The sequence below is a fragment of the Anomaloglossus baeobatrachus genome, chromosome 11, assembly GCF_048569485.1.
Source record: "Anomaloglossus baeobatrachus isolate aAnoBae1 chromosome 11, aAnoBae1.hap1, whole genome shotgun sequence".
Taxonomy (NCBI): domain Eukaryota; kingdom Metazoa; phylum Chordata; class Amphibia; order Anura; family Aromobatidae; genus Anomaloglossus; species Anomaloglossus baeobatrachus.
This window is the reverse complement of record NC_134363.1, coordinates 26,331,184-26,354,753: the sequence shown is the minus strand read 5'-3', so window position 1 is coordinate 26,354,753 and position 23,570 is coordinate 26,331,184. Positions and strand designations below refer to the sequence as shown.

Sequence of the window (23,570 nt, the reverse complement as noted above, 5' to 3'; positions counted from 1 at the left end):
ACTTTACCTCTCAATAATTTGGGAGGAAAGGGAGGGGTGCGTCTTATAATCTGAATTTAACTTACTGGGGGTGGAGGAGAGATGTTGCAGGTGGCTGGGGGAATACTGTGGCAGCTATGCAGGTGCTATGGTGACTGTGCTAGTGCTGCAGCAGCTGTGCAAGTGCTGCGGTGGCTGGGCTGGTGCTGCAGCAGCTGTGCAAGGGCTGCGGTGGCTGGGCTGGTGCAGCAGTGGGAGTGCAGGGTCTGTTGCGGCTGTGTGGGGTCTGCGGCAGCTGTGCGGGGCCTGTGGCAGCTGGTGCTGTGGCAGCTGTGTGACTATAATACAAATAAGCTGCATACTAACCACTATAAAAATATAAACATGAAAAATGGCAAAGCATTATTGCTATAGGAATACTATGACCAATGAAAAATATATTTAGCTATCTGGAAAAAATGAATATATGAAAATGGTATTGCAAAACTGCTATGCATATTTGAAATTAGTAGAGATATTTAGCAAATGTATTGATCAATGCAAATGAGCTCGAAACCAACTACAAGGTAATCTCTAATTTTTCGGGAACCTAACCTTAATGCCTCTATGTGCTACTAAAAATCTGCAAGTATTGGCAGACAGGCTCCTGGCTATATAGCATCATGAATAGAGTCTGGTAATAGGGCATAGTTGGTCGTCAGTTTTCGGGCTCATTTGCATTGATTAATACATTTGCTAAACATCTCTACTAATTTCAAACATTCGTAGCAATTTTGCAATACAATTTTCATGTATTCATTTTTTCCCAATAGCCAAATGTATTTTTCATTGTTCATAGTATCCCTATAGCAGTAATGCTTTGCCATTTTTCATGTTTATATTTTTATAGTGGTTAGTGTGCAGCTTATTATTTGTATTATAGTCATGTATTTTTAGGCTAGCACCTAATTCACACACATAGGTGTTCCAGTCAGTCTTTTCTCTGAGTAGCATGCAGCAGCTGTGTGAGGTATGAGGCAGCTGGTGCTGGGGCTACAGTGGCTGGGCTGGTGCTGCGGGGTGGGCGATGAGGACTTTAAATAATGGTGCCCAGAGTCGGCGCCTGTGCAGATGGAGCTCTCGGCTCTAGATCTCAATAGTGCACACACCGCCTCCGGCCTCTTGATCTCCCAGCAGCAACCTTAATGAAAATGGAATCCAGAAGTGGTGCTTGCACAGATGAGATCTCGGCTTGCCATTAAGCCGAGAGCTCAATCTGCACACGTGCTGACTCCAGGTGCCATGTCTTTGAAACCCTCACCACCCACAGCAACCACTGATGCAGCCTCAGCACCAGAACAGCTGCCCCAGCACCAGCACAGCCGAAAGTTGCACAATCACATTATGGGTGTCAGGTCCGAGAACTCTTACATGAACAGTGTCCTGGAAAGTGGAATGGTCATTGTGGGAGAGTTGAATGGCCACCAAGGTCTCCCCATTCTGACCCCCTTAGACTTTTATATTTGGGGTCATCTGAAGGCAATTGTCTATGCTGTGAAGATACAAGATGTGCAGCATCTGAAACAACGGACACTAGAAGCCTGTGCTGACATTTCTTCTGAGGTGTTCCTATCAGTGTGTCAAGAGTGGGAGAAGAGGGTTGCATCCACAATCCAACACAATGGACAGCACTTTGAACGCATTTTATAAGTGGCCATAAAATTGTAAATAACAAATAAAGTTACGTTAAAACCAAGCACACCATTGCTTTTATTGTGAAATTCTCAATAGGTTTGATGTGTTACATAACCCTTTTCCCATTGAAAAAAATAAAGTTGGATCCAAAATGTCCGACTTCAAAATGGCCACCATGATCACCACCCATCTTGAAATGTTTTCTCCCTCCCATATACTAATGAGCCACAAACATGAAGTTGATATCACCAACCATTCACATTTTATTTAGGTGCATCCATCAGTATCAAGTATGCACGCTATACACAGAAATCTCCCCACATCCTTGGCTCCTATCAAGTCTGCCTGAGAAAAGTTCTGCTGAATGTACTTAGGCACATAAATCATTACAAATCATCCCTTTGCAGTTGATAACCAATGACGTTTCAGATGTGCTTGATGGAAGAAGCTGCAGGTCATGGTAGCGCCTTTAGTCCACACAGACTTCTTACTGCCTGGGTTTCTATGTTCAAGCAGCGGCATGCAAGCCTTAAATTGCCAAGTACATGGCAATGCATCTAATTGAGTGGCATAATACTACCCCCACTGGACTCTCGAGCAGTGGAAACGTGTTCTCTGAAGCGCAGATAACACTTCTCTATTCGGCATCTGATGGATGAGTTTGTTTTTCGCGAATACCTTGAGTTGTTACCCACCCGACTACATTCTGCCACCTGTTCAGTTTGGTGGAGGAGGGATAGCGCTATGGCTTGTTATCAGAGGTCAGCCTATGCTTCTAAGTTCCAGTTGAGGGAAATCTTAAATATGTCTGATACCATGAACAATAGTAGCCTCCAGTTTTCTGGGAACAGTTTGGGGAAGGCTATTTTTAGTTACCTATGTCTGTGCTCGATGCACAAGGTTGATAAACACATGGTTGAGTGACTTCAGTTTAGAAGAACATGACTAGTCAAACAGAGCCTGGATCTCAACCCTATCCAAAAACCATTGAGACTAATTAAAATTGAGATTGAAAGCCTGACCTTCTTGTTATTTTTTTTTCTAACATGTTTATATATGTGCCACACCCGTGGAAGCAGCTGTGCTGTTCGGATCCGGATCCACGGTGGCTCGAGGGGTCTCCGGACCCGGGGGTCGTGCAGCCACTTGAATGAAGGGGGGTATTTACAGGGGATTGTTATAGTTTGTAACGCCACCTGTGGTCTGTGGCAATTTGGGAGTACCACCGCTGCCACTGGGAGTACCCGGGGGTGATGGAAACGGGCAGTCAGGTGTTAGGACCCTCCATGGTTAGGGTGGGATGCCCCGGGACTTGGTGATGGTGTTTGGGGAGTGCTGTGGGGAGTGATGGGGGTCCCTTGTGTACTCACTCAGTCCATTAAGTTGACTCCGACAACTGGATAAACCAAAGTTATGTACACCAGTGCTGCCGTGGGGAGCTAGTTTGGGTCCCGTCCCCAGTGGTGTTGTCTGATGATCTGTAGCCTTCCTCCTGGCACTTACTTCACTTTTCTGTTGGCTCCGGTAGTATGGAACTAGTCTGGTCCCGCTCCCCAGTATGGCTAACTGAGGGAGCTTGGTCTCAGGGTTCACGCTTGGGATTTCCTGGACCGTTTTTGTGGAAATTCCTATCCCCCTCGTTGCGCTAGTACTCCAATTCTGGAGCGGGTGGAAAGCGGATCTTGAAGGCTTTGCTCTCGTCGGGTTAATTGTCAGGCTGCCCGAAGCTACTCCCTGACCTAGGGTCCACGTACCTCGTCATGCCCTGGGCCCGGCTCGGTAATGGTACAAGGCCGCCGGCTGTCCTCCTCGACAGATCCGTGCCCCTTGTCACAATCCCCTGCAACCCGGGGTCCAGCTCCTACTAGGCTCAGACTACCATCTGCCACCTAGATAGTCTCCTAGGAGCCCTGCTTCTGACCTCCTCTCTCACCGAGAGCTACCACTATACTACTGTTTCTGACACTCCTGACCTCCCCTTAACCAACCCCCCAAGTGGGCGACCCGATTCCACTCAGGCTGTCCACTGGTGTGTCAGGTGGGTGTGGTGCAGAATGTTCCTAGGATGTTTTCTAGGTGTTGTAGACAACACCACATAGTTGGGGACCCTTAACCGAGGAGGGATGGTGTCACGTCCCCCCCAGATTCCGCTCCTGCGACTTCTGCTCCGATCGCCCGACGACGCCATGTTCCCACCATGGATAGTGCTGGTGATGGGAGAGGAGTCGGTGCCCGTGGCTCTGCGGAGAACAGGCTCCGCTCATCCACTAGGCTGGGTTTCCCTGAAACCTGTAGTACCACTGGCTGACTGTAGGTGGCGTGTGTCTTCCAGCTGAAGTTGCCAACATTCACCTGCAGCCAATGGGAAGACACCACACCCTTCTTATTCCCCCTCCTGTCACATGACCACTGCCAAAGATAGTTCTGTACTCCTGGTTCATGTGCTGTTTGTATTTTGATTCCTGTGCACTGACCTTTGCTTGTTGTTTGACTACCCTCCTGCCTGTCGTTTTTGTACCTTGTTGCCAGTTCCAGATTTGACCTCTGCTTTGTCTCCTCACTACGCCCTTTCCTGCCGATTCTGTTCCTGTTTAGCATCTCCTGGTTTTTGACCCTGCCTGATGACCACGGACTACAGCCTACCACAGGTAGTGATCTCTTGGGCTCTGACCTGATGCGTTCATTTATTGTAGAAGTCGATGCATCCAAAGTTGGAGTGGGGGCAGTGCTATCACAAGGTACTCCGTCTCTCACTCAACTTCATCCTTGTGCCTTCTTTTCCCGCAAATTTTCTCCCACCGAGAGAAACTATGATATTGATAATCGTGAGCTGTTGGCCATCAAATGGGCCTTCGAGGAATGGCACCACTTCCTCGAGGGTGCCAAACATAAGGTCAAAGTCATCACAGACCATAAGAACCTAACTTATCTGGAATCTGCTAAGAGATTCAATCCTAGGCAAGCTAGGTGGGCATTGTTCTTCTCCAGATTTCATTTCGTGGTAATGTTTCGGCCCAGTACCAGGAACACAAGAGCTAATGCACTTTCCCGTAGCTTCTGTTCCTCTCAGTCAGAAAACATCGAACCAGTCCCTATTTTAGCTAAACGCATTGTTGTATCATCGGTATCCATAGATTTGATAGAACAAATCCGTGATGCCCAAGACCAGGCCCCTGAAACCACTCCTGACCGTAAACTGTTTGTCGCTCCCCCACTTCGTCTATGGGTACTTCAGGAGTCCCATAATTCTGTCCTTGCAGGTCACCCTGGTATAAGCAATACCCTCTGACTTGTAACTAGGAACTTTTGGTGGCCAACCAGAGCAAAGGACTGTAAGGAAAACATACTGGCCTGTGATACATGTGCTCGAGCCAAGACACCCCGTACCCATCTCGCTGGATTTCTCCAGTCCCTACCTATTCCAAAAAGTCCTTGGACCCACCTCTCCATGGACTTCATCACTGACCTTCTACCCTCAGAAGGGAAGACTTTTATCTGGGTAGTAGTGGATAGATTCCGGAAACAGTGTCATTTTGTTAAATTGTCCGGTTTACCTAATTCTGAAACGCTTAGCAGGTTGTTCATTAGGCATATTGTGCGGTTACACGGGGTTCCTGAAAATATTGGTTTTGACAGAGGAACGCAATTCGTCTTGAACTTCTGGAGGGCTTTTTGTAAAAAGATTAATATAGAGTTATCTTTTTCTTCCGCCTACCACCCAGAGACCATTGGTCAGACTGAACATTCAAATCAAATCTTAGAACAATATCTCCGGTGTTATGTGTCTGTTCATCAGTCTGACTGGGTGGAATATCTACCACTTGCTGAGTTTGCCATTAATAACCAGTATCAGGAGTCTATTCAGACTACCCCTTTTTTCTGCAGTTTCGGGTTGCATCCACGTTTTGGGTCCTTTTCTTCCACTATGGTGGATACTCCTGAGGCTGAAAGCACTGTGAACAAACTGAAGGCTATCTGGTCTGAGGTGAAAGAGAACTTGAAGAGGGCATGGGGTGGTTAAGCCTCAGCTGCTAATAAGAGGCGTTCCAAGGGCCGAAGCCTTGCAGTTGGGGATAAGGTATGGTTGTCCACCCGTCATATTAAACTCAAGGTCCCTTCTGCTAAGCTGGGTAACAGATTTATTGGCTCTTACGAGATAGTCAAGGTCATCAATCCCACAGCTTTCCGCCTGAACCTCCCTCAGTCCTTCAAAATATCGAACGTGTTCCACAAATCCCTCCTCAAGTTGTATCGTGTTCCCATTCACCCAGTCAGGCCCCCCCTCCTCCTGTTTTGGTCAAGGGTAACCTGGAGTATGAAGTACAGAGAATCCTTGACTGCCATATTGTTAGAGGGGCAGTGCAGTATCTTGTACATTGGAAGGGTTATGAGCCCTGAGGAGCGATCATTGGTCCCAGCAAGTGAGCTCCACGCTAAAGGTCTTGTCAGGTGATTTCACCTCCAGTTCTCTGACAAGCAGGGTTTTGAGGGTCCGGTGGGCACCTTGTGGGGGGGGGGTACGGGTTAATTGTCAGGTTGCCCGAAGCTACTCCCTGACCTAGGGTCCACGTACCTCGTCATTCCCTGGGCCCGGCTCGGTGATGGTACAAGGCTGCCGGCTGTCCTCCTCGACAGATCCGTGCCCCTTGTCACGATCCCCTGCAACCCGGGGTCCAGCTCCTACTAGGCTCAGACCACAGTCTGCCACCTAGATAGCCTGCTAGGAGCCCTGCTCCTGACCTCCTCTCTCACCGAGAGCTACCACTATACTCCTGTTTCTGACACTCCTGACCTCCCCTTAACCAACCCCCCAAGTGGCCGACCCTATTCCACTCAGGCCGTCCACTGGTGTGTCAGGTGGGTGTGGTGCAGAGTGTTCCTAGGATTTTTTCTAGCTGTTGTAGACAACACCACATAGCTGGGGACCCATAACCGAGGAGGGGTGGTGTCACGTCCCCGCTAGAGTCCGCTCCTGCGACTTCTGCTCCGATCGCCCGACGACGCCATGTTCCCACCATGGATAGTGCTGGTGATGGGAGAGGAGTCGGTGCCCGTGGCTCTGCGGAGAACAGGCTCCGCTCATCCACTAGGCTGGGTTTCCCTGGAACCTGTAGTACCACTGGCTGACTGTAGGTGGCGTGTGTCTTCCAGCTGAAGTTGCCAACATTTACCTGCAGCCAATGGGAAGACACCACACCCTTCTTATTCCCCCTCCTGTTACATGACCACTGCCAAAGATAGTTCTGTACTCCTGGTTCATGTTCTGTTTGTATTTTGATTTCTGTGCACTGACCTTTGCTTGTTGTTTGACTACCCCCCTGCCTGTCGTTTTTGTACCTTGTTGCCAGTTCCGGATTTGACCTCTGCTTTGTCTCCTCACTACGCCCTTGCCTGCCAATTCTGTTCCTGTTTAGCATCTCCTGGTTTTTGACCCTGCCTGACGACCACGGACTACAGCCTACCACAGGTAGTGATCTCTTGGGCTCTGACCTGATGCGTTCATTTATTGTAGAAGTCGATGCATCCAAAGTTGGAGTTGGGGCGGTGCTATCACAAGGTACTCCGTCTCTCACTCAACTTCATCCTTGTGCCTTCTTTTCCCGCAAATTTTCTCCCACCGAGAGAAACTATGATATTGGTAATTGTGAGCTGTTGGCCATCAAATGGGCCTTCGAGGAATGGCGCCACTTCCTCGAGGGTGCCAAACATAAGGTCACAGTCATCACAGACCATAAGAACCTAACTTAGCTGTAATCTGCTAAGAGACTCAATCCTAGGCAAGCTAGGTGGGTATTGTTCTTCTCCAGATTTCATTTCGTGGTAACGTTTCGGCCCGGTACCAAGAGCACAAGAGCTGATGCACTTTCCCGTAGCTTCTGTCCCTTTCAGTCGGGAAAACATCGAACCAGTCCCTATTTTAACTAAAGGCATTGTTTTATCATCGGTATCCATAGATTTGATAGAACAAATCCGTGATGCCCAAGACCAGGCCCCTGAAACCACTCCTGACCGTAAACTGTTTGTCGCTCCCCCACTTTGTCTACGGGTACTTCAGGAGTCCCATAATTCTGTCCTTGCAGGTCACCCTGGTATAGGCAATACCCTCCGACTTGTAACTAGGAACTTTTTGTGGCCAACCAGAGCAAAGGACTGTAAGGAATACGTACTGGCCTGTGAAACATGTGCTCGAGCCAATACACCCCGTACTCATCCCGCTGGATTTCTCCAGTCCCTACCTATTCCAGAAAGTCCTTGGACCCACCTCTCCATGGACTTCATCACTGACCTTCTACCCTCAGACGGGAAGACTTTTATCTGGGTAGTAGTGGATAGATTCCGGAAACAGTGTCATTTTGTTCCATTGTCCGGTTTATCTAATTCTTAAACGCTTAGCAGGTTGTTCATTAGGCATATTGTGCGGATACACGGGGTTCCTGAAAATATTGTTTTTGACAGAGGAACACAGTTCATCTCGAACTTCTAGAGGGCTTTTTGTAAAAAGATTAATATAGAGTTATCTTTTTCTTCCGCCTACCACCCAGAGACCATTAGTCAGACTGAATGTTCTAATCAAATCTTAGGGCAATATCTCCGGTGTTATGTGTCTGATCATCAGTCTGACTGGGTGGAATATTTACCACTTGCTGAGTTTGCCATTAATAACCAGTATCAGGAGTCTATTCAAACTACCCCTTTTTCTGCAATTTCGGGTTGCATCCACGTTTTGGGTCCTTTTCTTCCACTATGGTAAATACTCCTGAGGCTGAAAGCACTGTGAACAAACTGAAGGCTATCTAGTCTGAGGTGAAAGAGAACTTGAAGAGGGCACGGGGTGGTCAAGCCTCAGCTGCTAATAAGAGGCGTTCCAAGGGCCGAAGCCTTGCAGTTGGGGATAAGGTATGGTTGTCCACCCGTCATATTAAACTCAAGGTCCCTTCTGCTAAGCCGGGTCCCAGATTTATTGGCTCTTACGAGATAGTCAGAGTCATCAATCCCACAGCTTTCTGCCTGAAGCTACCTCAGTCCTTCAAAATATCGAACGTGTTCCACAAATCCCTCCTCAAGTTGTATCGTGTTCCCATTCACCCAGTCAGGCCCCCCTCCTCCTGTTTTGGTCAAGGGTAACCTGGAGTATGAAGTACAGAGAATCCTTGACTGCCATATTGTTAGAGGGGCGGTGCAGTATCTTGTACATTGGAAGGGTTATGAGCCTTGAGGAGCGATCATGGGTCCCAGCAAGTGAGCTCCACGCTAAAGGTCTTGTCAGGTGATTTCACCTCCAGTTCACTAACAAGCTGGGTTTTAAGGGTCCGGTGGGCCCTCGTGGAGGGGTTACGGGTTAATTGTTAGGTTGCCCGAAGCTACTCCCTGACCTAGGGTCCACGTACCTCGTCATTCCCTGGGCCCGGCTCGGTGATGGTACAAGGCTGCCGGCTGTCCTCCTCGACAGATCCGTGCCCCTTGTCACGATCCCCTGCAACCCGGGGTCCAGCTCCTACTAGGCTCAGACCACAGTCTTCCACCTAGATAGGCTCCTAGGAGCCCTGCTCCTGACCTCCTCTCTCACCGAGAGCTACCACTATACTCCTGTTTCTGACACTCCTGACCTCCCCTTAACCAACCCCCCAAGTGGGTAACCCTATTCCACTCAGGCCGTCCACTGGTGTGTCAGGTGGGTGTGGTGCAGAGTGTTCCTAGGATTTTTTCTAGCTGTTGTAGACAACACCACATAGCTGGGGACCCATAACCGAGGAGGGGTGGTGTCATGTCCCCACCAGAGTCCACTCCTGCGACTTCTGCTCCGATTGCCCGACGACGCCATGTTCCCACCATGGATAGTGCTGGTGATGGGAGAGGAGTCGGTGCCCGTGGCTCTGCGGAGCACAGGTTCCGCTCATCCACTAGGCTGGGTTTCCCTGGAACCTGCAGTACCACTGGCTGACTGTAGGTGGCATGTGTCTTCCAGCTGAAGTTGCCAACATTCACCTGCAGCCAATAGGAAGACACCACACCCTTCTTATTCCCCCTCCTGTCACATGACCACTGCCAAAGATAGTTCTGTACTCCTTGTTCATGTGCTGTTTGTATTTTGATTCCTGTGTGTGCTGACCTTTGCTTGTTGTTTGACTACCCTCCTGCCTGTCATTTTTGTACCTTGCTGCCAGTTCCGGATTTGACCTCTGCTTTGTCTTCTCACTACGCCCTTGCCTGCCAATTCTGTTCCTGTTTAGCATCTCCTGGTTTTTGACCCTGCCTGACGACCACGGACTGCAGTCTACCACAGGTAGTGATCTATGGGTCTCTGTGTAATTCTAAATCCCTGTATAGGGGTTAAAGGGTTTCAGAGTTCTTGGGGTCCTGCTTTGTGAGCGGCTTTTCTCTAGACTCCTATTACAGCCAGTCTGAATCTGTGGCTCCAATCAAATTGTCTCTCCAGTAAAGGAGACAAACTCTAGCACAGCGCCACCTATTGGAAGTAGCGATCCTAAAAGTCACAAGTGGATTTTCGACAATCCTTTGCAATATGACTCAGGATATATAAGCCAGATCAGAATCCCAATTTGCAGACACGGTGTTTCGGGGTGCTTGCCCCTCGTCAGTGCAAAGTATGGGGGTGTCTGATCTGGCTCATGAGAAAGCTATGTGGGGACCACGGGGGAACACTATTCTCCTTAAGGAGACTTTGCAAGCCAGTCTGGCTGCCAGGTAAGGGGACTTATAGCTGCAATGCCCCTCTGGGAAATATTCAAATTGTCTCTCCAGTAAAGGAGACAAACTCTAGCACAGCGCCACCTATTGGAAGTAGCGATCCTAAAAGTCACAAGTGGATTTTCGACAATCCTTTGCAATATGACTCAGGATATATAAGCCAGATCAGAATCCCAATTTGCAGACACGGTGTTTCGGGGTGCTTGCCCCTCGTCAGTGCAAAGTATGGGGGTGTCTGATCTGGCTCATGAGAAAGCTATGTGGGGACCACGGGGGAACACTATTCTCCTTAAGGAGACTTTGCAAGCCAGTCTGGCTGCCAGGTAAGGGGACTTATAGCTGCAATGCCCCTCTGGGAAATATTCAAATTGTCTCTCCAGTAAAGGAGACAAACTCTAGCACAGCGCCACCTATTGGAAGTAGCGATCCTAAAAGTCACAAGTGGATTTTCGACAATCCTTTGCAATATGACTCAGGATATATAAGCCAGATCAGAATCCCAATTTGCAGACACGGTGTTTCGGGGTGCTTGCCCCTCGTCAGTGCAAAGTATGGGGGTGTCTGATCTGGCTCATGAGAAAGCTATGTGGGGACCACGGGGGAACACTATTCTCCTTAAGGAGACTTTGCAAGCCAGTCTGGCTGCCAGGTAAGGGGACTTATAGCTGCAATGCCCCTCTGGGAAATATTCAAATTGTCTCTCCAGTAAAGGAGACAAACTCTAGCACAGCGCCACCTATTGGAAGTAGCGATCCTAAAAGTCACAAGTGGATTTTCGACAATCCTTTGCAATATGACTCAGGATATATAAGCCAGATCAGAATCCCAATTTGCAGACACGGTGTTTCGGGGTGCTTGCCCCTCGTCAGTGCAAAGTATGGGGGTGTCTGATCTGGCTCATGAGAAAGCTATGTGGGGACCACGGGGGAACACTATTCTCCTTAAGGAGACTTTGCAAGCCAGTCTGGCTGCCAGGTAAGGGGACTTATAGCTGCAATGCCCCTCTGGGAAATATTCAAATTGTCTCTCCAGTAAAGGAGACAAACTCTAGCACAGCGCCACCTCTTGGAAGTAGCGATCCTAAAAGTCACAAGTGGATTTTCGACAATCCTTTGCAATATGACTCAGGATATATAAGCCAGATCAGAATCCCAATTTGCAGACACGGTGTTTCGGGGTGCTTGCCCCTCGTCAGTGCAAAGTATGGGGGTGTCTGATCTGGCTCATGAGAAAGCTATGTGGGGACCACGGGGGAACACTATTCTCCTTAAGGAGACTTTGCAAGCCAGTCTGGCTGCCAGGTAAGGGGACTTATAGCTGCAATGCCCCTCTGGGAAATATTCAAATTGTCTCTCCAGTAAAGGAGACAAACTCTAGCACAGCGCCACCTATTGGAAGTAGCGATCCTAAAAGTCACAAGTGGATTTTCGACAATCCTTTGCAATATGACTCAGGATATATAAGCCAGATCAGAATCCCAATTTGCAGACACGGTGTTTCGGGGTGCTTGCCCCTCGTCAGTGCAAAGTATGGGGGTGTCTGATCTGGCTCATGAGAAAGCTATGTGGGGACCACGGGGGAACACTATTCTCCTTAAGGAGACTTTGCAAGCCAGTCTGGCTGCCAGGTAAGGGGACTTATAGCTGCAATGCCCCTCTGGGAAATATTCAAATTGTCTCTCCAGTAAAGGAGACAAACTCTAGCACAGCGCCACCTATTGGAAGTAGCGATCCTAAAAGTCACAAGTGGATTTTCGACAATCCTTTGCAATATGACTCAGGATATATAAGCCAGATCAGAATCCCAATTTGCAGACACGGTGTTTCGGGGTGCTTGCCCCTCGTCAGTGCAAAGTATGGGGGTGTCTGATCTGGCTCATGAGAAAGCTATGTGGGGACCACGGGGGAACACTATTCTCCTTAAGGAGACTTTGCAAGCCAGTCTGGCTGCCAGGTAAGGGGACTTATAGCTGCAATGCCCCTCTGGGAAATATTCAAATTGTCTCTCCAGTAAAGGAGACAAACTCTAGCACAGCGCCACCTATTGGAAGTAGCGATCCTAAAAGTCACAAGTGGATTTTCGACAATCCTTTGCAATATGACTCAGGATATATAAGCCAGATCAGAATCCCAATTTGCAGACACGGTGTTTCGGGGTGCTTGCCCCTCGTCAGTGCAAAGTATGGGGGTGTCTGATCTGGCTCATGAGAAAGCTATGTGGGGACCACGGGGGAACACTATTCTCCTTAAGGAGACTTTGCAAGCCAGTCTGGCTGCCAGGTAAGGGGACTTATAGCTGCAATGCCCCTCTGGGAAATATTCAAATTGTCTCTCCAGTAAAGGAGACAAACTCTAGCACAGCGCCACCTATTGGAAGTAGCGATCCTAAAAGTCACAAGTGGATTTTCGACAATCCTTTGCAATATGACTCAGGATATATAAGCCAGATCAGAATCCCAATTTGCAGACACGGTGTTTCGGGGTGCTTGCCCCTCGTCAGTGCAAAGTATGGGGGTGTCTGATCTGGCTCATGAGAAAGCTATGTGGGGACCACGGGGGAACACTATTCTCCTTAAGGAGACTTTGCAAGCCAGTCTGGCTGCCAGGTAAGGGGACTTATAGCTGCAATGCCCCTCTGGGAAATATTCAAATTGTCTCTCCAGTAAAGGAGACAAACTCTAGCACAGCGCCACCTATTGGAAGTAGCGATCCTAAAAGTCACAAGTGGATTTTCGACAATCCTTTGCAATATGACTCAGGATATATAAGCCAGATCAGAATCCCAATTTGCAGACACGGTGTTTCGGGGTGCTTGCCCCTCGTCAGTGCAAAGTATGGGGGTGTCTGATCTGGCTCATGAGAAAGCTATGTGGGGACCACGGGGGAACACTATTCTCCTTAAGGAGACTTTGCAAGCCAGTCTGGCTGCCAGGTAAGGGGACTTATAGCTGCAATGCCCCTCTGGCTCCAATCAGGCATTACAGGTGGATACTGTACATATGGGAAGATTGCACAAAACCCTGTGATGTCCTGATAGTCCAGGGCGTCACATATGAAATGTCAATTAATATCAAATCAATGTCTTCAAATGCTATAAAATATTTGCAGATATGTAATTCCTGAATTCTGTAAATTGGTCATTAGGATGGACATCTAGGGCTCTTTTTAGTGAGGCAGGGATACATCTGAAGGAACTTTGTTGAAAATCCTTTCAGTAAAAACATATATCTTTGGATTAATGCAACTGCTAAAGTAAATACAACCACAGTATGTACTTTGAAGAATAGAATGTCAAGTTCATCATGCATGGAGTAATGCCAGTGTCTCAGCATGGTTGCTCTCCCTCCTCTCAGCAGAAATGCCAACATGCTCACCATGACGGCTGCCCTGCAGGTCCATCTCTTTCTGTGCCAGCTCCCACCATGGTCCCCAAACCTCAAGGCCTGTGCACATTGCACAGCTCTCCCAGCTACTTGCTTAGGGTGAGCACTTGCAAGCTAACTCCCCATTTCTTAGGGTGCTTTCACACATCCGGCATTTTGCCAGATTGCCGGATTCGACACACTCCAGTACAGTGCAATACAGTACAATGGCATCGCGGCAAGCTCCAGTCATATGACAGCATGTGACCGGAGGTTGCCACGATGCCATTGTACTGTATTGCACTGTACTGATGTGTGCTGGATCAGGCAATCCGGCGAAATTCTGGATGTGTGAAACCAACCTTAAAGGAGTATTGTGCGCTCTCTGCTAGTGTCCTCAGCCTAGGGCTGAGAAGCACAGGGTACTTAAAGCACCGTCCCTTGTAGGGAGGTGCCTGAGCAACTTCAGAATCTAATGAGTTCCTGTAATAGTTAGACCGTTGTCAGGTCCCCGAAGCTGTACTCCTCCTGTACCCTACCAGTTCCTGAGTCTGCACCCGATCTGTCTGTGTGTATGTACCTGCTTTGTGTACCCATACTCCAGTACTTCCATACACCTGTACCAGTTGTCCACTACAGTGCCTGAACCTGTCCTGCCTGCAGCAGAACCTTAATCCAGTCTTGACCAGTCGTCCTGTCTGAACACAAACCCAAAATCTGTCTTAGCCTGTACTAGCCATCCTATCTGCACATGGCACTGATCCTGTCCTGTCAGAAACTCCATGTCTGTACCTGAATTCTGACCCCTGGGGTCTGCTGCTGTAACCTAGGGACTGCCCTGGAGTGGTGCCTGGTGTCTACTGGCAACCAAGGCAAACCTCGCCACAAAAGAATCTGGTGAATACCTGGTAGGCACACACCTCCAGGGTAAGCCAGACCCATGGCACAGTAGGTCCACACTCACATGTGTTAGAGCCACCCACATGCATTACACAAGGCTGTTAGTTGCCAGATGCATATAACAAATGACAAAAATGACAAATAAAATGCTTCTGAGTTTATCATTATTAAAATGACTTAGCTAAAATGTAAAAGAAACGATTATTTAAAAAATGTATAAACAGATAAATGTTTTAGTATTTTCCATATAATTTGGAAATGTTGAAATTATTACTTAATGAATAATATAAAAAAATTCTGAACTTTGCTAATTGTTTGCACTTAGCGCAACAGTCTGATGGATTTTGGGTGGAGAAGTGAATATATATACACAGGAGCAATGCTGGTTACAGACAAAGGATCCGCTGCTCTCACTGACCAAAGAGAAGAGAACCTGGAGAAGAAGGAAGGAAGGTAATGAAAGGAAATATGCCTGGATTCATTCTTTCATGGGCACCTTTTTTTGCTTGTTTTTTGTTGTGTTTCGCCTGCTCTTCATTTGTGCCTAATTCTTCTTTAATTTGCACTATTTTTTGTCTGTTTTATTTATGTTCACCTCATTTTTTTTACGTTTTTCAATGTTGTCAAAGTTTGGAACTTACAGATATCTTCAGCTGATTCATCGATTGTGACTTTGCAAAGGTTCTTCATTACTATCCGGAATGGTTTATGTAATCAAATGATGAATAAAGCCCATCGATCTTATATGACTCAACCTATCTAACTACAAAGAAGTATTATTCCACATTCAAAAGTGAGTATGACACTATATATGCTAAGACCTCTATCTATCTATCTATCTATCTATCTATCTATCTATCTATCCCTCTATCTATCTATCTATCTGTCTATCTATCTATCCCTCTATCTATCTATCTATCTATCCCTCTATCTATCTATCCCTCTTTCTATCCCTCTATCTATCTATCTATCTATCTATCTATCTATCTATCCATCCATCCATCCATCCATCTATCTATCATCTATCTATCTATCTATCTATCTATCTATCTATCTATCTATCTATCTATCTATCTATCTATCTATCTATCCCTCTATCTATCCCTCTATCTATCTATCTATCTATCTATCTATCTATCTATCTATCTATCTATCTATCCATCCATCCATCTATCCCTCTATCTATCTATCTATCTATTTATCTATCTATCCCTCTATCTATCTATCCTTCTATCTATCTATCCATCTACAGTATCTATCTATTATGGAGGAAAGATTTATAGATTGAAAAATAGTTATGATTATAATATATATATATAGTACAAAGAGGATAAATAATTTAAGATATATACAGGGAGTATAGTGTTATATTGCATAGATTGATAATGCAGATATACTGATAAATATCAAGATGATAAATAGATAGATAGATGGAGAGATAAGTAGAGGGATAGATAGATAAATAGAGGGATAGATAGACAGATAGATAGATAGATAGATAGATGGATTAATAGATGGATAGATAGATGGATGGATAGATAGATAGATAGATAGATAGATAGATAGATAGATAGATAGACAGATGGATGGATGGATGGATAGATAGATAGAGAGATAGATGGATAGATAGATAGATAGATAGATAGATAGATAGATAGATAGATAGATAGAGGGATAGATAGAGGGATAGATAGATAGATAGATAGATAGATAGATAGATAGATAGATAGATAGATAGATAGATAGATAGATAGATAGATAGATAGAGGGATAGATAGATAGATAGATAGATAGAGGGATAGATAGAGGGATAGATAGATAGATAGATAGATAGATAGATAGATAGATAGATAGATAGATAGATAGATTGATTGATGAATCAACACAGTGGTGATGAATAAGTTGAATAATATTTTTTATTATTATTATTTTAGATTCAGACTCAGAATGGATGCTGCTGATTTTAACCTGACATTACCTGATATAATTCTGGATTTTTATAACCAGTAAGTTATATATATATATATATATATTCCTCATTTTTATACTTTAGATTTCCACTACTCTCATGTACCGGTGTGCCTGGATAGGAAATTCCATTTTCAGATTCCAGTGATATATATAATATTATTAGTTCTGTGTTGCAGGATTCTATTTAATACTCAATAGCAAAACTCTGTCTGTAACAGATTTTCTATAAAGGGATTGTTCACTAGTTGGACACGCCCTTCTCACTCACCATGTGCCCCATAAAAATAAAAAAGGTATACTCACCTACGGTGCCAGAAATGTCAGCAGTCACATTCCGGGGGGGGCTAGTGACCTGTTATGACATGCAAGTCCCATATCCAGTCACCGCCAGCTTCTGTCTCCCCGACTTCAGATCTTTAGGTAATTAACAGGAAGTGAGCACTGCGGCTGCCAATCACTTCCTGCTGATTGCCTAACCATCTGAAGGCAAAGAGAATGGAAGCTGGCGGTGGTGATTGGACATGGGACTCGCTTTTTATAACATTGTCACCTGGGAACGTGAGTTTCAACATTGCTGGAACCATGCTTGCACCAGAGGTGAGTATAGGCTTTTTTATATTTATGGACGCTCACATGGGGAATGAGAAGGAGTTTTCCAAGTAGTGAACAACCCCTTTAATTGTAGGATCTTGCACATCTCTCAGTTCTCTACAATGACAGCATATTGAATTATGTATCCATTTCTCCTGTTTCGGACGCTAAAGGAGAGTCACATTTCTTACAAAAAATGCAGCACATATGTAGTAATAAGACAGGATATGGAAAGGTCTATTATGTTTCAATACTCCTTGTATTTCCGTTTCTTTTCATTATTAATATCCTGTATTGCAGTTAGTATATGGGGACATCATTGTATACATCTGTAGAGTAGTGTATTTCTTACAGCCTAAAATTTGTTATAAGTTTATGTTTTAAAAGTAATCAACTCAATATCAATTTATTATTGTGAAAAATGTGTGTCTTTAATTAATCTTCTTATTAGTGTTGAGCGAGTCGTTAACTATTCGCACTCGCTATGCCATTAGTGAGTACTGTCCGCTACTCGTTGTGAGTAGCGGGTGAAATGTAAGTCAATGGGAAATACTCGAAAGTAACTCGAAAGCCGTACTTTTCATGTGAGTAGCGAATAGTATGGTTTTCAGGTTACTCGCTACTTAGCGAGTATTTCCCATTGACTTACATTGCGCCCTCTACTTGTAACGAATACGCGAGTAGCGGAGAGTACTCGCTAACAGCATAGCCAGTACAAATAGTCAACCACTCGCTCAACACTACTTCTTAACAAAATATACAAGAAGTTAACAACAAAATGTTTGTAGCTAAGGCCTATAATGCGCCACTTTTGTCTCACAGCTGTCCTCTAGATGAAGTTTGATTAGTTTCTCTTCCCATGACCAGCGATAAGTTTCCGCGAATGCTCCCATTGTCTGTTATCTGTAGAGATGAGCGAACCCAAGGTTTGATTTTTGAACCGAACACCAACTTAAAAATCAGAGATCGGGTTCGGAGTTTGGATGCTTTACCTGTGAACTTAACTTGCACGACCAATGCTATCTTTAGTTATGCTTGATGCTCAGCTCTGTACAAGCCGCTTGCAGTGTTTGAACGGCTCGCTCTGGGGATAACAACATCATGATTAGATGTAGTGTGTAATAAAAAGAAAATATGAAAAGCCTGGCCTCCCTCCCCCAGAAGTGATCTGCTTATGGCTGACTTATGCGGGTGGAGACTCAAACTGACAATCAGTGATTACGAAGCTCCTCGGGCCAAGTTCGGGCCAGTGTAGGTTTGGTTTCTTTGCTAAGAGTGAACCGAACTTCCAAAGGATTGCTCATCTCTGCAGTGCTGGCATCATATTTACAGCGCTGCAGCCAACCAATGAGCCCTGCAGCTCTAAGCTGTTATCAACTCGGTGAAGTAACTAATTGGCTGTGAACAGGGGAGAGGGATTTTCTGAAAGTTGAAAACCCCTTTAAGTCACATGATTTGTAAGTCTGTCCCAATACTTTTTTCTTTAGCCAGTGTTAACCGTTCAAAGGTTCCTTCTCTTTACATGAGTTGAAATAAGTTAAGACAGTTCAAAAGATCTTAATGTTAAAAATATATCAAAGTCCCTGTAACTTTCTATGGTGGGGAAATCTAGCACTCTAAGGGGATCTTAACTTTATTTCATCCCCCGATTCTCCATGCATACTTCTGTATCTGTTTACAAAATTATAAATTCTTCCTGATTCTAATGTCTACCCTATCATGTCTTCTAAGGTCATCTTACGAATTCAACAACACAAGTAACACAACTTCTTACAACGGTTCTCATCATCTCATGTACATCATGCAGAATGTGTCAATTACAATATACACCATCATTTTTGCTCTCGGGATTATCGGTAATGGATTAGTCATCTGGATTGCCGGATTCAGGATGAAGAAGACGATCAGTGCCGTGTGGTTCTTCCACCTGGCCATCGCGGACTTCCTGTGCTGTGCGTCTATTCCTCTGCTGATAGCACGGTTGACTTCCTCTTCCACAGACTCACAAGTTATTTTTTGCAACTTGAACTTTATTCTGTTTGGTCTGAACATGGGCGCCAGTGTTCTTTTCTTGATCGGCATGAGTATTGACCGTTGGGTATCCGTCATGTGGCCATTCTGGGCAAAAGTTCACAGGACATATAAACTAGTTAAAATCACTGCAGGAATAATTTGGTTGATCTGCTTCCTTGTAAATGGTTTTAGTTGGTTTGCATCAAAATTTTTTTCATATCACATAACGGAATGGTGTATAATAGACGACAATCAACAAGTCTATCCTTCTAAGATTCCCTTTAGTACTCGGCTGCACAGATTAGTTATAATGTGTGTGATCCCTTTTCTTATCATCGTTACCTCTTATGTCACCATTTTCTACAAGATTAGAAAAAGTAAGAGATCCCAGAGATCTCAGAGATCCTCCAGGATCATCACCGCTGTTATATTGTGTTTTTTTATCTGCTGGTTTCCATTTTTCATCTTGCCACTTACACCCATCTATGATGAAGATAGACTTCTATTCCATAGTATTAATACTATTGTTTTCACCCTGGCTTGTCTTAACAGTTGCATCAATCCAATCATTTATGTATTTATCGGCCAAGATTACCAACAAGGTTTCCTCAGATCCATTCCCTTCAAGCTTGAAAAAGCTTTAGGTGAACAGACTAATGATGTATTCGTAGAACGACAGCCCTCTAAACCTACTCAAAGTACAGATGGTTAAAATATATTTTTTTCATCCAAACCTTAAAAAAAATTCCGTATCCTAAATTGATGTATTATCATCTTACAATTCATTTAAATCAGTTTTGTTATATAATCATAGAGTGAACAATAGATGGTTATTTTCTTGTTTTCATGATTATTTATGTAAAAAAAAGTCATTCTTAATAGTCTTACTCGCTGTAATACCTGTTGTTGCCCGGGATAGTAACTGTCTCTCTGTCTCTCTCTCTCTCTGTCTGTCTTTTACATTTCTGTCTCTCTATCTCTTTTCCTGTCTTTCTATCATTCCCTGTCTGTCTCTGTCTGTCTCTCCTTCCCTGTCTTTCCTTGCCTGTCTCTTTTCCTGTCTGTCTCTTTCCCTGTCTTTCCTTGTCTGTTTCTTTCCTTGTCTGTCTCTTTGTCTGTGTCTATCTGTGTCTCTCTGTCTTTTTGTCTTTCTGTATCTTTGTCTGTCTGTATCTTTCCCTGTCTGTATGTTTCTTTCCCTTCCCTGTCTGTTTCTTTCCCTGTCTGTCTCGGTGTCTGTCTCGTTCCCTATCTCTTTCCCTGTCTGTCTCGGTGTCTGTCTCGTTCCCTATCTCTTTCCCTGTCTGTCTCAGTGTCTGTTTCTTTCCCTGTCTGTCTCGGTGTCTGTCTCTTTCACTGGCTATGCATTGCGACACGCCAACATTCTTCTGAAGTTCTGGCTGCATTGTGGTTCCCAGCTCCATTGATTTTAATGGACTCAGGTTTTTTGGCGATTGACTGTAAAGCGCGGGGTTAAATTTCCCCTGAAAACATAGTCTATGACGTTCCTTGAGTCAAATGGGGCATTTGTGCAAAATTTCATAATTGTACATACGACGGTGGAAATTTCTTTAGCGGGGACATACACACACACACATACACTCAGCTTAATATAATAGATTACTAGGGAAAGTGTATCAAGGAAAATTTAAATTTGCTTGGTTCCACATTTTTCCTGGGAAATTAAACTGGCGGAGAAGTTATTTAACCTCATATTTAATGTCGGTTATCAAGTCTCAGGATCTCTCGAGACCTTAGACCCATGTAGTCTTTGCTGCTCTTCTCAGCCATCACTGATACCGGGACCTCTGACATTCAGCCAGGACTTCCACTTTTCATGATACCCAGGAGGGCTCTGTACGAGTGTGTGGAAGGTCATGACATCAGCACATGCATCATGATCTTCTGGGCACATATGCAGAGCTGTTCCCAGGCCTATTGACACCCAGAACTCGTAGCTCAGTGCAAGAGGCCCAGAGATTCCAGCACGAGTAATGAAGATAATGAAGAATGAAAGGGACACATAAGTGAGTGTTAAGGTGACAAGGATGTTTTTATTTATATTTTTGATGGCTATTTTTGGTTTAGAAAAATTGCAGCCAACAGTTGGCATAGTCCTCAATTTGCATGTTACTTCCAATAGGTGGCACTAGAGTTTGTCTCCTTACTCCCTGAAGAGACAATTTCAATATTACCCGGAGGAGCATTGCAGCTTCACTATTGACAGCCAGATTAATTCGTCAGTCTCCACAAGGAGAAAAGTTTTTCCCTTAGACACCAGTTAAGTTTCTAATACATCCAGACCAGATCTCATACCTTGCACTGAGGAAGGACAATCATCCCGAAACACCGTATCTGCCAATTGAGGTTCTCATCCTGCATAAATCCTAGCTCATATAAAAATGCTCATTAAAGGGCCACCGTTGACTGTTAGGATTGCTACTTCCAATAGGTTGCACTAGAGTTTGTCTACTTCCTCCCAGAAGAGACCATTTCAATTTGCATGAAAATAAAACCCCAGGATTTTGGAAAATTTGGATTCTTGTAAAAATTCAAGTAGAATTTAATTTCACTTCAATTTATTCTCTTATCTCTATCTATTACATTTAGATGTTATAGTCAGCACATTGGTTTCCTGCACGTCCAAAGACAGAATAATTTCTTTATTTATTTTTTATAAATTCCTTTGTCTCTTAGAATCTTTTTCTAACATTCTCTGAGATGTGTTTGTCAAATTTAACGGAGCATGATATGACAGTCTTATCTTGATGTATTATTACAGTCCATCTATCTATCTATCTACTCATCCAGTATCTATATATCTTTCTATGTATCTATCTATAATCTATATATCTATTATCTATCGATCATTCGTCCATACCTCCATCAATCCATTATTTATTTATTTGTTTATCTTCTTGTTTGTTACAATGTACCTACATATATCTATATAAAATGTTTTCCTAAAGATACAGTAGAATACCAGATTCAATCATTACTAGCTGTACTACCCGGCTTCGCCCGGGTTAATAACTGTTGTTAACAAAATATAATGTATTAACAAAAATTTATTCTGCACACAATATTCGCTGCCCGGGATAGTAACTGTCTCTCTGTTTCTCTGTGTTTCCTCCTCTGTATATATATATCTCTGTCTCTCTCTCTATCTCTTTGTCTGTCTGTCTCTTTCCCTGTCTGTCTTTGACTGTCTCTGTCTCTTTCTCCAAGAGAGGAGAGGAAAATTTGAATGCAAGTGTTTTTATTCACAACCGACAAAAATTGCAAAATGTGAACCCTGACACAAAAGCAACAAACCAACGTTTCGGTTTATCAGACCTTTCTCAAGGTAGTTGCTTATAATAGAGACGCAGAGGTATACGGGTCACAGGGACAGCCGTCAGGGTAGAGGGTAAGTGGAGGGCGTCACATTCAGCATTAAGCGGTATCAGAATGGTGGTGATGTGAGGATTAAACACAGAGGCAGAGGAGGAGAGGAGAAGACGCCTGCTCATAGAGGACCATATAGTGCTGGAACAGCGGTGGCAGTGGTGATGGCAGCGTGCCATCACCACTGCCACCGCTGTTCCAGCACTATATGGTCCTCTATGAGCAGGCGTCTTCTCCTCTCCTCCTCTGCTTAACGAGTGTTTAACGAGCCTTAGCATGTTCGTAACCCCAAGCACTTTCCCCAAATATCGTCAATCTTCTGTTTGTTCTTTTTTTGCTCCCGCACACCATCCACTTTTCCAAAAATGCTTTTGTAATAACATTTTTTGCATTTGTATAGGATTATGGTGCTGTCTGATAAATGGAGGGATGTAAAAAATCAGAGAAGGGGGTGGGACTTAGTAAAATCCTTTTGGCGTGCGACACTATTTTATTCGTTGTGCGGCTTCAGAAGATCTTTCAGTTCCATATTTGTGCGGTTCAGAAGATCTTTTAGTTCCATAGTTGTGCGGTTAAGAAGATCTTTTGGTTCCATAGTTGTGCGGTTCAGAAGATCTTTTAGTTCCATAGTTGTGCGGTTTTAGAAGATCTTTTAGTTCCATAGTTGTGCGGTTAAGAAGATCTTTTAGTTCCATAGTTGTGCGGTTCAGAAGATCTTTTAGTTCTATAGTTGTGCGGCTAACATCGGATCCAAGAAAAACATTGATATAGAGAGGGGACTGAATATTGTACCAAGCATGACAAAACACAATACATAACAGAACATGGAGCAAGGTACAGAGATACTCCCAGCAGGGAATAATCCAATTCCACCAGGAACTCCACACAGGCAAAATCACAAGAAAGTTAAAAAAACAAAGCAAAGGTACAAGACCAACTTATCAGAGAGGAGATCTTGTAGACACAGAGAACAGGACTGGTTTCA

At 44.6% G+C, this 23,570-nt stretch overlaps 2 protein-coding genes across 2 annotated transcripts in view; both read left to right on the top strand.

The window, feature by feature from the left end:
• Positions 1–23,570, top strand: part of LOC142256814 (C3a anaphylatoxin chemotactic receptor-like) — a 450,349-nt gene that overhangs the window by 406,894 nt on the left and 19,885 nt on the right. The gene's annotated exons all lie outside the window — the stretch shown is intronic.
• On the top strand, positions 15,027–22,135 carry LOC142256075 (C3a anaphylatoxin chemotactic receptor-like). The gene is made up of 4 exons (XM_075327584.1): positions 15,027–15,076; positions 15,253–15,416; positions 16,558–16,629; positions 18,917–22,135. The coding sequence occupies exons 3-4, from the start codon at positions 16,571–16,573 to the stop codon at positions 19,908–19,910; spliced, it is 1,053 nt and encodes a 350-aa protein (XP_075183699.1). The 5' UTR covers positions 15,027–15,076; positions 15,253–15,416; positions 16,558–16,570; the 3' UTR covers positions 19,911–22,135.